At 61.5% G+C, this 14,079-nt stretch overlaps 1 protein-coding gene across 2 annotated transcripts in view; it reads left to right on the top strand.

Annotated features, from left to right (window-relative positions):
• The window catches only part of RCAN1 (regulator of calcineurin 1), a 57,430-nt gene extending 47,606 nt beyond the window's left edge, over window positions 1-9,824 (top strand). The window contains exons 1-4 of one of the 2 annotated variants that reach the window (XM_081087306.1): window positions 2,655-3,062; window positions 5,322-5,495; window positions 6,640-6,799; window positions 8,879-9,824. In XM_081087306.1, coding sequence (XP_080943432.1) covers window positions 2,976-3,062; window positions 5,322-5,495; window positions 6,640-6,799; window positions 8,879-9,048 — 591 coding nt within the window. In that variant the 5' untranslated portion in view covers window positions 2,655-2,975 and the 3' untranslated portion in view covers window positions 9,049-9,824. Of the gene's footprint in view, window positions 1-2,654; window positions 3,063-5,321; window positions 5,496-6,639; window positions 6,800-8,878 lie in introns of those variants that run through there. The other variant, XM_081087305.1, reaches the window with a different exon arrangement.
• The last annotated feature ends 4,255 nt before the right edge of the window (window positions 9,825-14,079 follow it).

The following is a 14,079-nucleotide window of genomic DNA, read 5'->3' as shown; positions in this document are numbered from 1 at the left end:
ACTGAAGAGTTAGAATCTCCCTCCCTCCTCTCCTTCCTCCCTCCTCTCCCGCCTCCCTCCCTCCTCTCCCTCCTCCTCCCTCCTCTCCCTCCTCCCTCCTCTCCCTCCTCTCCCTCCTCTCCCTCCTTCCTCCCTCCTCTCCCTCCTCTCCCTCCTCCCTCCCCTCCTCTCCCTCCTCTCCCCTCCTCCCCTCCTCTCCTCCTCCTCCCTCCTCTCCCTCCTCTCCCTCCTCCCTCCCTCCCTCCCTCCCCTCCCTCCTCTCCCTCCTCCCTCCCTCCTCTCCCTCCTCCCTCCCTCCTCTCCCTCCTCCCTCCCTCCTCCCTCCTCTCCCGCCTCCCTCCCTCCTCTCCCTCCTCCCTCCCTCCTCTCCTTCCTCCCTCCTCTCCCGCCTCCCTCCCTCCTCTCCCTCCTCCCTCCCTCCTCTCCTTCCTCCCTCCTCTCCCGCCTCCCTCCCTCCTCTCCCTCCTCCCTCCCTCCTCTCCTTCCTCCCTCCTCTCCCGCCTCCCTCCCTCCTCTCCCTCCTCCCTCCCTCCTCTCCTTCCTCCCTCCTCTCCCGCCTCCCTCCCTCCTCTCCCTCCTCCCTCCCTCCTCTCCCTCCTCCCTCCCTCCTCTCCCTCCTCCCTCCCTCCCTCCTCCCTCCTCTCCCCTCCCTCCTCTCCCTCCCTCCTCTCCCTCCTCTCCCTCCTCTTTCTCCTCTCCCTCCTCCCTCCCTCCTCTCCCGCCTCCCTCCCTCCTCTCCCTCCTCTCCTCCCTCCCTCCTCTCCCGCCTCCCTCTGGGTGACCACCATTTGAGCCCCTGAGCCTGATGTGAAAGTGGAGCCTCAGGTTCCACTGAAGTTGGTTCCATCCGAAGGCAGGTGCAGAGAACCACGTGTTTGTTTAGCTGTCGGGCAGCCCATTGAGGATCGGTCCTTTATCCGTGTTTCTAGGAGAAAGACAGTGAGTGGGCCAGTCTCCAGATGCCTCCGTGCTCTCCTCCCTCCCGCGTGGGACCCGCACTGCGGTCCCGGCGAGTGGACAGAGAGGCCCGGCGTGGCCGCAGCTGCTCCGGAGCGCGAGCCTGGTGTTTATAGAGAAGACGGTGGAGCTGCCTCTTCTCCCTCCTCCCATGGCCCCCCGTTTGCCAAGGGGCCCAGGAGGCGAGGGCTCTCAGAGAAGGTCCAGCCCCGAGGAGCGAGGAGCGGGTGCAGCTCTGCATCCTTCTCCTCCTCCCTCCCCCTGCACCCCCCCAGCACCTCCCACACCCACACCCAGCACCACCTGGGTGCGTGTGCCTCCGGACACGCCGCCACTCAGGCCCCAAGCGCGCTCCCTTCCCAGCGCCGGTCCCCTGGGTCCCCTGGGTGTTGGATGCGTGCTGTGCTGCCCTCGGTGTGGCCCCCTTTTCTGGAATGCCTGCATGCGGACCCTTTGGGTTGAGAGCTCTGGCTATTTGGCAAAGTGAGCGCCATGCCTGGGTCCTTCCATAACCGCACCGGCATGAGTGCTGGGCCCTGAACCCAGCGGCGCTCGTCCATCCGTGGGGCGGCCTTCCTGGCTGGAGGAGCTCACGTTCCGGTAGTTTCCGCTGCAGATGTTCTTTTCTGATTGGCCGACTGTGGGTTCTTAGAAGTTAATCTAAACGTGAGTGGTGGGTCCGGTGTGTCTCTAGCACAGAGGGTGCTAATGAAGCTGGGAGGGTGGGGAGGACAGGGCCCGCAGGCAGAGGGACCTCAACTCCCAGATGCTCTGCAGACCTGACCTCTGACCTGAAAGGGCCAGCTGAGCTAGCCTTCCGGCCTGGGGTCCTTTCCTTCCACTCTTTCTCCCTTCCCTAGGAAAACACCCAAAAACTTTCAATCACATGATCTCACTCATATGTGGAACCTAATAAACAAAATAGATCCAGAGACACAGAAGCAAGGAGCAGACTGCGGAGTCTCAGAGGGAAGGGGAGGAGGGATGGGTGGGAAGAGATCAGCCAAAACACTGCATGTGTGCGGACCCAGGGACAGACAGTGGGGGGAAGGCAGGTTAGAAGAGGTCAATGGGGGGGCATGTAAGTACTCTCCACAATAAAGATTATAAATTAATTAATTAAATAACAACTTTCCGTCTCTGAGTCTCAAAGCCCAACATCCCCTTAATGTTCCTTTCCTCACATCAGACACCGGTTCCGTGAATGTGTTTGCAGCTTCCTCTGACTTCAGTAGCCGTTAGAAATGATCAGTGTTGTGGGTTCCTCCTCCTCAAATCGCAACGATCGAGTTTTCCAGTGGAAACCCTGCATTGCACAATCCCCGCTGTGGGATCCAAGTGGGAATCGGGACATTGGCCGAGAAATTTCAACTGCTGGGGGCGGGGGGGGGGGGAGCTGTATTTCAAAACGAGCTCCACTTCTTTCTTAAAAACAGTTCACTGACCAAGACAGACTCCCAGTGTTTCTCACCCCCACCCCACCGTCCTCAGGAAATGCCGGCCCCAGCAGCCGGCCAGGCTGGCTCCCAGGCTCCCCAAAGCCGGACGCTCCGGACGGAGGCTAATTGCTGTTTACTGCAGGCCTTCCTCCTTTTCTCTGTAACATTTTCCATCTCAAGGGGCGTCCATTCAGCAGGAGCGTGTCCGAGCGTGAATGGAATTACTACCAGTGGAAAGTATGCCGCCAGGAGCGGTGAGAGAGCAGCTGCAGGCACAGGCGCAGATTTTCCATCCTCCGCTCCCCAGCCCAGGGCAGGGCCGGTGACTAAGGCGCTGACGTCACCTCTTTCCAGGAGAGGCTCACACTGTCCCTGTCGGCTCAGCCTGCGGCTCCTCGGGGCTCGGGAATCTGCTGCCCAAACCGGATGCGCCCGGAGCCCAGCTTTTTCCCGGGGGCTGGACCGCCGGCTTTATAAGCGCGGGCTCCACGGAGAAGCCCAGCCTCTCAGAGGAACCTCGCTCTCGCTCTCGCTCTCGGGTGCGACCCTGCGTCTCTCGCCTCCCCGGGAGGAAGCAAGATGCATTTCAGAAACTTTAACTACAGTTTTAGCTCCTTGGTTGCCTGCGTGGCAAACGGTGACATCTTCAGCGACAGTGATGCGAGGGTAAGGCTTCTGGTGCAAAGCGAGTTTTGAGTTTTCAAAGCTTGAGGCTGGCTGGGACTAGTCCTTCTCTACTTCCCGTCACTGCCTGTGAACTGAACTTGCGGGGTGGGGGAGTGTGGCTCTCCTGTGGCTTTGGGGAGTAAATCCAAAATGCGTTGAGCCTTAACAAGCAAGTGTTCGCCCACGGGATGGGCTGGGAGGGACTTCCAGAGCTCGGGGAAGCCGGAGCCCTGCCAGCGCGGGAGGCTCTCGTTCTGGGCAGACCGTTCGGAGGGAGGGCGGAGTGAAGAGCACGCGTCGCTGTGGCCCCTGCAGTTCAGGAGAATGATTTTATCTTGGGAAGTGAGGCTGCGGAGGTGGCTGCGTGTCTGCAGCCACACAAGCAGGAAAGCTGGGAAATAACTCCCGTGCCTCCGGGAGCAGCTCCAGGGCTGGCGGTGAGCGCCGTCGGTCACGTCCGTGGCTGTAACCTCCCGGAGGAGATGTGAGGTTTCCGGCAGCACCTGCCACCCGCCAGCTCCGCCGTGTGCGCGGAGGAATGCTCGGTTGCAGCACGTGCTGCTGTTCGCCCTGTGGGTCAGACCTGCTCTCCCCGCGGCACAGGGGCCATCGACAGCGACAGCCGGACGTGCGCTGAGGGACAGGGCACTTACAGGAGGGGCCGGGAGCGGCAGGCCTCACAGATGGCGCGCGCTCTGGTCCTGAGCCCTGGCTTGTCTTCTAAAAATACTCGCCCAAGTCACCTCTGCTCAATTATGAATCATAACTTCAGACCCGCACAGTCAGTCACCGAGCCTGTTCATGAGGCCGTGCGGAACCCCCAGCGCCCGTCAGGACCCCCGCGGGAAGTGCCCGGCGGGGAGGTGGGGAGGCCCTGGCCGCAGTGAGGTCGGGTGGGTGCACCGCGTGCTCCCTGCTGGTCTCTCAGTCCTCGCCTCTGCGGTCGCCCGGGGAGAGTACAGGGGTGTCCATCACCGAGAGGAAAGCCAGGCAATTCCAAGAGCGAGTGAGTTCCCACTCCCGCCTCACAGCCGCTGGTGGAGTCTCCCGGTGGCTGGCACGGGGACCTGCCCCAGCCCTGCCATGTGCAGCGGGCACTTGCCTGGGGCCATCCCTGCCCTGTGCCCAGCCCCGAATGTTCTAGAACAGGGGTCCTCAAACTTTTTAAACAGGGGGCCAGTTCACTGTCCCTCAGACCGTTGGAGGGCCGGACTATAGTTTAAAAAAAAACTATGAACAAATTCCTATGCACGCTGCACATACCTTATTTTGAAGTAAAAAAACAAAACGGGAACAAATACAATGTTTGTATTTGCATGTGGCCCGCGGGCCGTAGTTTGAGGACCCCTGTTCTAGAAGATGCTTTTCTCTCGCATTCGGCATCCCCTCTGCCCTCTGCAGAAGCAGCTGCCTCCCAGAGGTCTCAGGTCCCTGTGGGCCAGCTCTGTCCTGCATCTCCCGTGCGGAGAGCAACTGCTCAGCCCAAACACTGCAAGTTCTTCCAGGCCTGACTGTCCACCGCTCCCTCTCTGGCTGGAATCCTGAGGGGCTGCGGTGGCTGCCCCGCGCTCCCCCCGAAGGACACCCCCAGTGCCCCCTCCAGCGGGAGAGGGGGTGGTCTTCTCAGCCTCTCCAGGAGGCCGCTGGCTCTTTGCTGTGCCGGCATCTTCGCTGGCCCCGCCACTGGAGATGCGCACGGATGGGCGCGAAGCCCGCGTGCGGAGGTGGGTCTCTGCAGGACCTTGGCTTTTAGGGCAATTGTTTTAGTTCAGAAGCAGCAGGCTGAGTGAGAAAACAATGGGGGAAATTTTTAACCCCCTTCCTTTACATTAAAAAGCGCAAGACTTATTACCTGGTTTTCCAGGTCAACAAACACGGCTTTCTCAAGTGAGCCGCCTGCGTCTCGGCCCGAAGAGGCTCGGGGGGCACAGCCCGGTCCTGCGCTGGTGGCAGGACGGGGTCCCAGGCGGGGCGTCGCTGGCTCGGGCCCTCTCAGGCCGGGCAGGGGACGGAGCACACCTCACTCTCCGTTACAAACGGCGTTCCTGTGACGCTGAGAAGTGTTGATTGGTAATTGTCCCGCCGATTGAGTGAGCTCTGTCCGTCCTGGATTCGTCCTTCCTTCTGACGCCATCTCTCTTCTCCCGGGGGTTGAGCGAGGTTCCGGGGTAAGAATCCGCTTCCTCCTACAGAACCGTCATGGAGCGGCTGTCCCGGGCCCGGGGAAGGCATTGAACTCCTTTTATCTTTGCTTCCCAGGCCAAGTTCGAATCCCTCTTTAGGACCTACGACAAGGACATCACCTTCCAGTACTTCAAGAGCTTCAAGCGCGTCCGGATCAACTTCAGCAGCCACCTGTCTGCCGCCGACGCCCGGCTGCGCCTGCACAAGACCCAGTTCCTCGGGAAGGAGATGAAGCTGTATTTTGCGCAGGTGCGTGGGGCTCGTCGGCGCGCGTGCTTCTCCATCCCTGTCCCCCCAAGAAAGTAGCCTGGACAGTGATAACGTCCTGCATCGATTTAAACCCGAGACTCCGTCCTGAGAAAGGCGAACCCACCCTCCAGGTTTCCAGGCCTCCCCTCTCCAGAAAGCGCAGGTTCTGTGACAGTGACTTCACAGGTGGCCTTGGCTGGAGTGTTGATGGGCAGGTGGCAGCCTGCCCTGGGTGAGCGTGGCCCCGGCCCCCAAGACGTGGGCAGTAGGTTTCTGAGAATTTGTTGGGGGTGCCGCCCCCCAGGGGCCCGCGCCCGGGTTCTCGGCAGCAGCCAGCACTGTGGGCCGCGTTTGCTTTGCCTCCTGCTCACCACCCTTCCAGTGCCCGGGCCTCCATGGGAGGTGACCACCTTCAAGGCAGCCCACAAAGTTCCATTTGATGGCTTCTGGGGTGCCACTCCCGGTTAAAGTGAGCCCCGCGGGGAGCGGGGTGCGGGGTGCGGGGTGCGGGCTGTGTTCCCCAGGCAGGGAGCAGCCCCTCTAGGGAAGCTTCCTGAGCAGAAAAGGCCAACTCCCTGGACTTTAGAGCGGGCGCCTGCCCCGCCCCGCCCCCTAGTGGTGAGTGGGCGCAGGCTTTCTGAGGGTGCCTGGCTGTGAGCTGCTCCTGGCTGCCCTGGTGGGTTTCCTATAAATAACGGCTTAGTCCCTCCACCACGTATTCTGATGGTTCAAGTAAATGCCTGTGCAGATTGGGGGTGGGGGGGACCACCCAATGGTGAGATTTGCTGCTCAGCCCCCTAAGCGCTGCTAGAACTTCTAAGCTCCAATAGGATCAGAGGTGCTTTGATGGTGGGAGCTGGTCCCCGGCCCCGCCTGGTCCTGAAGAATGACGCACTGCGGTGTGAGGAGCCGGGAGGAGGGCGTCCAGGCCCATTCTGACTGGACCATTTATACACAGACCGTCTCTGTCCATTCTCCCTCCGCCTCTGGCCTGAGCACCGCGAGCCCCAGTCCTGGCAGGCTCCCCCGAACCCGAGCCAGACACCCTTTGGGCCTCTTTCCACGTGGCCGACCTGGCCCTGTCCTCGCACCTGCATTGGGAGCAGCTTTGCGGCTGCTTCATCGCCCCCCCTTTCTCTCCCAGACGCTGCACATCGGGAGCTCCCACCTGGCCCCCCCAAACCCGGACAAGCAGTTTCTGATCTCTCCTCCCGCCTCACCGCCTGTCGGCTGGAAGCAAGTGGAAGACGCCACCCCCGTCATAAATTACGATCTCTTATACGCCATCTCCAAGCTAGGGCCAGGTGAGCGGGGCCCCCAGGCCAGGTGAGCGGGGTCCCAGGGCCAGGTGAACAGGGTCCCAGGACCAGGTGAGCGGGGTCCCAGATGGGGGGGTAAGTGAGTGGGCCCCGGGGAGGGGGGCAGTGGCGAGGAGAGACAGTGCGGAGGGCCCAGACGCAGGTGCTCGGGGTCGGGAGGTGTGGCCTCCCCACTGTCCTTCCCACCCCGTGTGACCGGTGCCAGCGAGAATCACCCGTCCGCACCTTCAGCTTCAGTGGAACTCGTGGGGCGGGCGTGCTGCCTCTGGCCTCGCTCCTTAGGGAGGAGCGCACAGGGAGGGAGGTGGTTGTGGGGACTGAACGCCAGGGCCCCTCCTGGCCAGCATCCCGTGACCCCGTCCTCACCCACTGACACAGCCTGTGTGGGCTCCGCGTGGAATGAGCGTGGACTGTGGGAAGGAAAGCAGACCCCCTTGGAGATGCTGCCCTGTGGGAGGGTCCTCTGTCACTGCCTGACTCTCAGCTCCCTGCCCAGTGTCGGGGTGCAGAGCCACTGGTCACAGGAAGGAAGGACCGAGCCCCCCGCACCCCTCCTGCCCCAGGGGCTGCTCCCTGTGGAGCTGGCCAGAGATAGAAGGCTCCAGCCCCCGAGGGGACAAGGTGTGAGCCTCGGGGACACCGGCTCCCTGGCCTCGGCTCCTTCGTGAGACGGGCTCTGACCCCCGTGGGGCCTGGGAGCTCCCACGGCGCCTGGCCCCGGCCACGCTCAGCTCATGGTTTCCCGAAACAGTAAACTGTTGGGGGCGCCTGGCCGTGCGGTAGAGGGCCTGGGGAGGAGGCGGGTGTGGGGTCTCGGGGTGAAGAGGGGTGGCCCCGCCTGGTCCCTGCAGCAGAGGAGTAAGTGCTGAGCCATGGCCCCTCGTTTCTCCTTGAGCCGCAATCAGATGTCCTCGGCCGAGGGTTTCAGTTTCTCGGCCGTCAGCAGTTTCATATGGAAAAGGTTACATTTCTGAAATGTCCTGTGCGGTGGAGGGCAGGGATCGGTTACCGACTGCCCGTGGCGCGTGAAGGTCGAGGCGGGCGGCCGGCTGGCGGCATGTGCTCCCACAGCTCCTGCCAAGGCGATCAGGCTGAGGGCTGGAGTCCCCGGGCAGAGCAGGGGGACGGGGTCTTCCCGGGCAGAGCAGAGGGACGGGGTCTTCCCGGGCAGAGCAGAGGGACGGGGTCTTCCCGGGCAGAGCAGGGGGACGGGGTCTCCCCGGGCAGAGCAGGGGGACGGGGTCTCCCAGGAGCAGAGCAGGGGGACGGGGTCTCCCAGGAGCAGAGCAGGGGGACGGGGTCTCCCAGGAGCAGAGCAGGGGGACGGGGTCTCCCAGGAGCAGAGCAGGGGGACGGGGTCTCCCAGGAGCAGAGCAGGGGGATGGGGTCTCCCAGGAGCAGAGCAGGGGGGTCGGGCCCCTGCAGGGGGGCCGGAGTTCACGCCCCTCCACCTCGGGCCAGGCTGCTGGAGAGGACGCTGCTGAGGGAGACGCCTCTGCCAGCACCTCCCCGCGGGGGTTCAGGGAGAAGCTGTGGTAGAAACAGACTCCCTAAAACCAGCGTGCCCTGGGCTTCCTAACGGAGCCTGGTGACTTGTCATAGTCTGGCTGTGCTTTGCAGCCCACAAGATGGCAGAGGTTTTGCACACGTAGTCCCACCCCCACACCCTCTGGGTGGCACCTGATGGGTGGGTAGGAGGGTGTGTTAGGAGCACCGTGGCCAAGGTTGCCCGTGACCGTCGGACCCTCCCGGCAGCTCTCCCCCAGCCGAGGCCCTGGCGCCTTTCAGACAGTCACAGCCTCCCAGGCTCACTGCGGCTGGGCAAAGGCATCTGCCCGCCTGTGGTGGGTGAAGGCGCCTCCCGCGCGGACAGGAGGCCCCGCGGGGAGGCGGAGGCCCTGCCCACGGCTCCTCCTGTCTGGAAGGCGCCACCGAAGCCAGGCCTGTCCGGGGCGTGTCCCCGTCCCCTCGGCCTGCGCAGGAGCGAGGCCGCGCCGCCCGGACACTTGTCCCCGCGCTCGCCTTCCGCTCTCGCCCGAGTGACCCGCGCCGCTCTCTCTCCAGGGGAAAAGTACGAGCTGCACGCGGCGACCGCCACCACGCCCAGCGTCGTGGTGCACGTGTGCGAGAGCGAGCAGGAGGACGAGGAGGAGGAGATGGAAAGGACGAAGAGGCCCAAACCCAAGATCATCCAGACCAGGCGGCCGGAGTACACGCCCCTCCACCTCAGCTGAGCGCGCCGTGCGGTCCGGTCACACCGGAGGAATCTTACTGTGAGGCGGCCTCGGCCTGGGGGGCTGCTGGGCCGCAGGGCGGACAGTCCCGCTCTCGTTGTCAGCGGAGGACCGGGCTTGGCCTCCTGGCCCCGGATGTCCGCCAGTCACGCAGCTGGGTCATCGCACACGGACCTCAGGGGGCGTCTCACGCAAACCCGGCAGTGGTCCATTTCGTCCCTTTCCCAGTGGTTCTGGTTCTGCCAAGGGCAGGCTGATCCCCAGCAGCCCTCGGGGTAGACCCTCCGGGGTGAGTGCCCACGACCACGAAGCATCTGAGGCGGGAGCTGGGGGACCGCAGTGCCGTGTGGACGCTTGGCGCCCCCTCCTCCCTCCCGCCCGCCGGTCCTGCATGTCTGTTACCGGCCCCGGAACTGTCCGTGCCGCTCCCCCTCTTCTGCATGTCGGGAGATCAGCGTGGGAACTGCCGCCTTTCCGGCTCGCGGCTCCTACTGGATCCGTGGCTCGGCGTCCTGCCGGCGCAGCCTGTCGCCGTGCTCACTGACAGTCCGTCTGAGGGTCGAGGTGGGGTCCCCTCCGGCGTCAGAGAACAGCAGGCTCCCCGCCAGCCTCCGGTGGGTGAGGCGTCTCGGCGCAGGCGACTGGGGTTGGCGTCGGTCTGTCTGTCTCTTTCACACGGTGTTCATGATTCCTGGGAATGGCTGGGTGAGGTAGCTGGGTTTTGCCCCATGGAACATCGAGGTGAACTTGTAAATAAAGCCGGTGGTATCTGTTCACACCTGCCGTGCACCTGGTGGAGACACGTGGCAGAGGGAGCCCAGCTGGTGGCGGTGGCCCCCCGGGGCGTGTGCGGTAGGACTCGGAGGTGTGGCTGGGCAGTGGGCGCCGGACGTGAGCGGGACACAGTGCCTTCCCCCTCGCTCACGCGGTTCACTCTGACGCTCCTTGTAGTTGTACGTCTGGTAAGCGGGTGTTCTGTTCTGGCCTTAAAGCACCATGACGACGTCTGTCATTTTAAACTCCTCCCGCTGCCGAGGAACTGCGTGGCTCTGGGGCTGGGGCTGGTTCTCTTTAAGGAAGCGAGCACGTTTGGTGGTTCATGTAAGAAACTGACTGAATGTTCTCAAAACCCTGTTTACAGTGCTCGGCGGGGGGCTGGGCTTCGGGGTTCCCGGCGGAGAGCGTACCTGGCGGCCAGCCTCCGAGTGTCTGATTGACTGCTTTCTACAATAAACCGCACCGCGTGCTCTCATGGAAGTGACCTGCCTGTCCTGTTCTTTATGACGGTCTGTCTGTGGACCCTCTGAGTCCATCCAGTCTCAGGAGGACCGTCCCTCGTCAGGCTGAGTTTAGAAATTGCTGCCTCGTGGCTGTGGCTCACGGGGGTCCGCCACCCTGACACGCCACTAGTGATGGGGACAGCGGAGGGTACTCACAGGGAGCAGACGCCACCGGGGGGGAACCCTCTCCCGGCACCTCTGCCAAACAGCAGCGCTGTGACCGTCACTCGAAAAGTGGGCTTTTCTGTTAGAAAAAGATGCCCATGGGAGATGGGAAGTCACAGAGGCCGCTTCTGTCCGAGAGTCTGTCCGCACGGCAGGCAGCCTCGGCCGGGACTCTCCTTACAGATGGGGGCCGGGGGGGGGGGGGCGGGGTGTTCAACAGATCTTGGCGTTCACCAAGATCTGTTGCTGGACGCCAGCCAGTGACAGGCATCCTGAGCGAGGTTCACGTTCATCCTTTTCCCATGAAAACCACATGCTTCTCCCCTCGGCGGCAGCCTCGTCCCAACAGCACGTGCATGTTTTAAAGCCGCGTGTGCGTGAGGCTGAACCTTGCTGGGAAATCCACACTTCGGTCGCGTCTGTGAGCCTGATGCTTGAGCAGATTCACTAGTGGCCATTGGGCCGGGGGGGGACTGTCACTGATGGTGCCTTAGAGTGGCTCAGAGCCCAGGGGTGGCCAGAGGCGCTGGCACAGTTGGGGGCCCGGGACCCTGTTTCATAATTAACCTGGAAGGAGGCGAGGCGTGGCCTGACCCCTGGCTCCCAGCAGGTCCCCTCACTACAGGGACGTCCAGGCGGTTGGTCCCACTGCGGTGAAGCGGGCAGACCCTGATGCAAATCATTCACCTCCCTCACCCGGACAGTGTCCCATAAGCTGTCCTGTGGCAGGTACGTGGGGCCGTCTCCGCTGAAATTCCACCCCCGTGGTGCTCACGGTCGCTGGTCACCAGGCTGATGGGCATGAGGCCTGGAGTCGTGAGCGTGCCCAGGCCTCCGGGGTTTCTCAGTCCCCGCCTGTGAGGGGCTCAGCAAATGCAGAACTGACAGGCACACGCGGCGGGATCATGCAGAACACACCCTGCCGTGGACTGGCGTGTTCCTCAGGAGATCCTCACTGAGTATATTTCTGAGCTGATGGTGAGGAGACCCATCCAAGAAAAAGACGAGCCCCCAAAATGGACTCTCCGTCAACGTGGAGGGTAGGAGACTGAGTGAAGTGCAAGCTCGTGCAGCTGTGAATCCTCAGCAGCAAAGCCTGACCTGCAGCCGCAGGCGTGTGGGACTTGACGTCTCCAGCGTGTGAGTGAGTGAGCCCACGGGAGACACAGCGTGTGTGTGAGTGCGCCCATGGGAGACCCAGCGCGTGTGTGAGTGTGCCCACGGGAGACACAGCGCGTGGGTGAGTGCGCCCACGGGAGACCCAGCGCGTGGGTGAGTGCGCCCACGGGAGACAGCACGTGGGTGAGTGTGCCCACGGGAGACCCAGCGCGTGTGAGTGAGTGAGCCCACGGGAGACCCAGCGCGTCGGTGAGTGCGCCCACGGGAGACAGCACGTGGGTGACTGTGCCCACGGGAGACCCAGCGCGTGTGAGTGAGTGAGCCCACGGGAGACACAGCACGTGGGTGAGTGCGCCCACGGGAGACGCAGCGTGTGTGTGAGTGCGCCCACGGGAGACCCAGCGCGTGTGTGAGTGCGCCCACGGGAGACCCAGCGCGTGAGTGAGTGAGCCCACGGGAGACCCAGGGCGTGGGTGAGTGAGCCCACGGGAGACCCAGGGCGTGGGTGAGTGCGCCCACGGGAGACCCAGGGCGTGGGTGAGTGCGCCCGCGGGAGACACAGCGTGTGGGTGAGTGTGCCCACGGGAGGCCTGGGTCATCAGAGAGCTTTAATTTCAGGCGTAATGCACAGAGCTCACTTCAGAGGAAACCGATTGTATCAAATATCCGTAGCAAAGAGTTAACACCCTGGACGTGTGAGGACAGAAGTGAGTCGCAGCCGGCGTGTCGCCCTCACAGGTTGCGGAGCCTGAGGAGCATCTGCCTACCGAGCAGCGTTCATCTCAAGGTCAACAATCCGCATAGAAGCTACACATCAGCACTTTACCTTCAAATCATCCGGGGAGTTTAGAATATAATAAATGGGAAATACATCCTTTCTTCCCGGTTCTCTGGCCTTCCACTCCCGAAGCAGGAGGCCGGGGAGTTTGTTCTGCCGCCACCCCTCCTGGCAGGCTCCAGTCACATCTGTGACCCCAGGGAGGGGGATCGGACCCTCATACCCCCTCTTCAGTGCTCCCTTCCCTCTGCTGGTGAAAGGTCACCTTAATCATGGCTTTGGGTTTTGGTGGTTTGTTTTTTTATATATTTTTTTATTGATTTCAAAGAGAAAGGGAAAAGGGAAGAAAGAAAGAAACATCAATGATGAGAGAGAATCATTGACCGGCTGCCTCCTGCATGCCCCACACTGGGGATCGAGCCCACAACGCAGGCATGTGCCCTGACCGGGAATTGAACTGTGATCTCCTGGTTCATAGGTCAACGCTCAACCACTGAGCCATGCCAGCTGGGCATCACAGCTTTGTTTGCGAAAGTAAGAAATGATTTGTAAGGGATTAAGGTGTGGTGTCTACATTCGGCATTTCTTTTTCTTACAAGATTCTGATTAGAGATTCGATGACCATTCTGCATAGCAAATAAGAGCCGAGCGGTCGCTCTAAGGGCTGCTCACAGCTCCCTGGTTCAACACCACCAGGCGCCCCTCTGGCTGACATTCGTGTTCTGGTGATGTGTAATTCTCAGTGTTCCTAGCTCACCAGGGTCTCTTCCCTCGGGACCCTGGCCCAGGTTTTCTCTGCCCAGAACATCGCCCACTGCCCCAGCCCAGCCCGGATTAATGCCCATGTCAGTCCTTCTCCCGTCTGTGAGTCAGCAGCAGCTTCCACCAGGCCCCGCCTGCAGTGCTCAATAAATACAACGGAGTGGTTAACTGGCTTACTGACATTGCTCTACAAGCCCCATCACTAATTCTCTCCCCTTGAGAAAGATCCCAGATGCTCCTCCTGCACCTCCCACTGTACCCCATATTTCCCCATTGTGATGTTTTTTTAATTATAATTTTTAAATTGTTTGTCTTCCTTGTTAGAATATAAGTCAAGTGGAGGCAAGATTCCTGGCTCACAGTAGACATTCAACAGTTATTGGATGGATGGATGGATGGATGGACGGATGGATGGATGGATGGACGGATGAATTGATGGATAACTGTATGGATGGGTAGATGGGTGGGTGGGTGAGTGGATAGATGATGGATGGGTGGATGGATGGATGGATGGATGGATAGATAGATGAATGGATGGGTAGATGGGTGAGTGGATGGATGGATGGATGGATGGCAAGGTGGGTGGGTAGGTGGGTAGATGATGGTTGGGTGGATGGATGAAGGATAATGGATAGGTGGGTGGATAAGTGGATGGATGATGAATGGATGGATGGCTAGGTGGGTGAGTAGGTGGATAGATGATGGATGGATGGATGGATGGATGGATGGATGAATTGATGGATAGGTGGATGGATGGGTAGATGGGTGGGTGAGTGGATGGATGGATGGATGGATGGATGGATGGATGGATGGATAGGTGGGTGGGTAGGTGGATAGATGATGGATGGATGGATGGATGGATGGATGGCTAGGTGGATGGATAGATGATGGATGGGTGGATAGATGATGGATGCATGGATGGCTAGG

The sequence above is a fragment of the Myotis nattereri genome (assembly GCF_964212035.1).
Source record: "Myotis nattereri genome assembly, chromosome: 3".
Taxonomy (NCBI): Eukaryota; Metazoa; Chordata; class Mammalia; order Chiroptera; family Vespertilionidae; genus Myotis; species Myotis nattereri.
The sequence above is the reverse complement of the archived record's forward strand: the minus strand, read 5'-3'. Positions and strand labels throughout refer to the sequence as shown.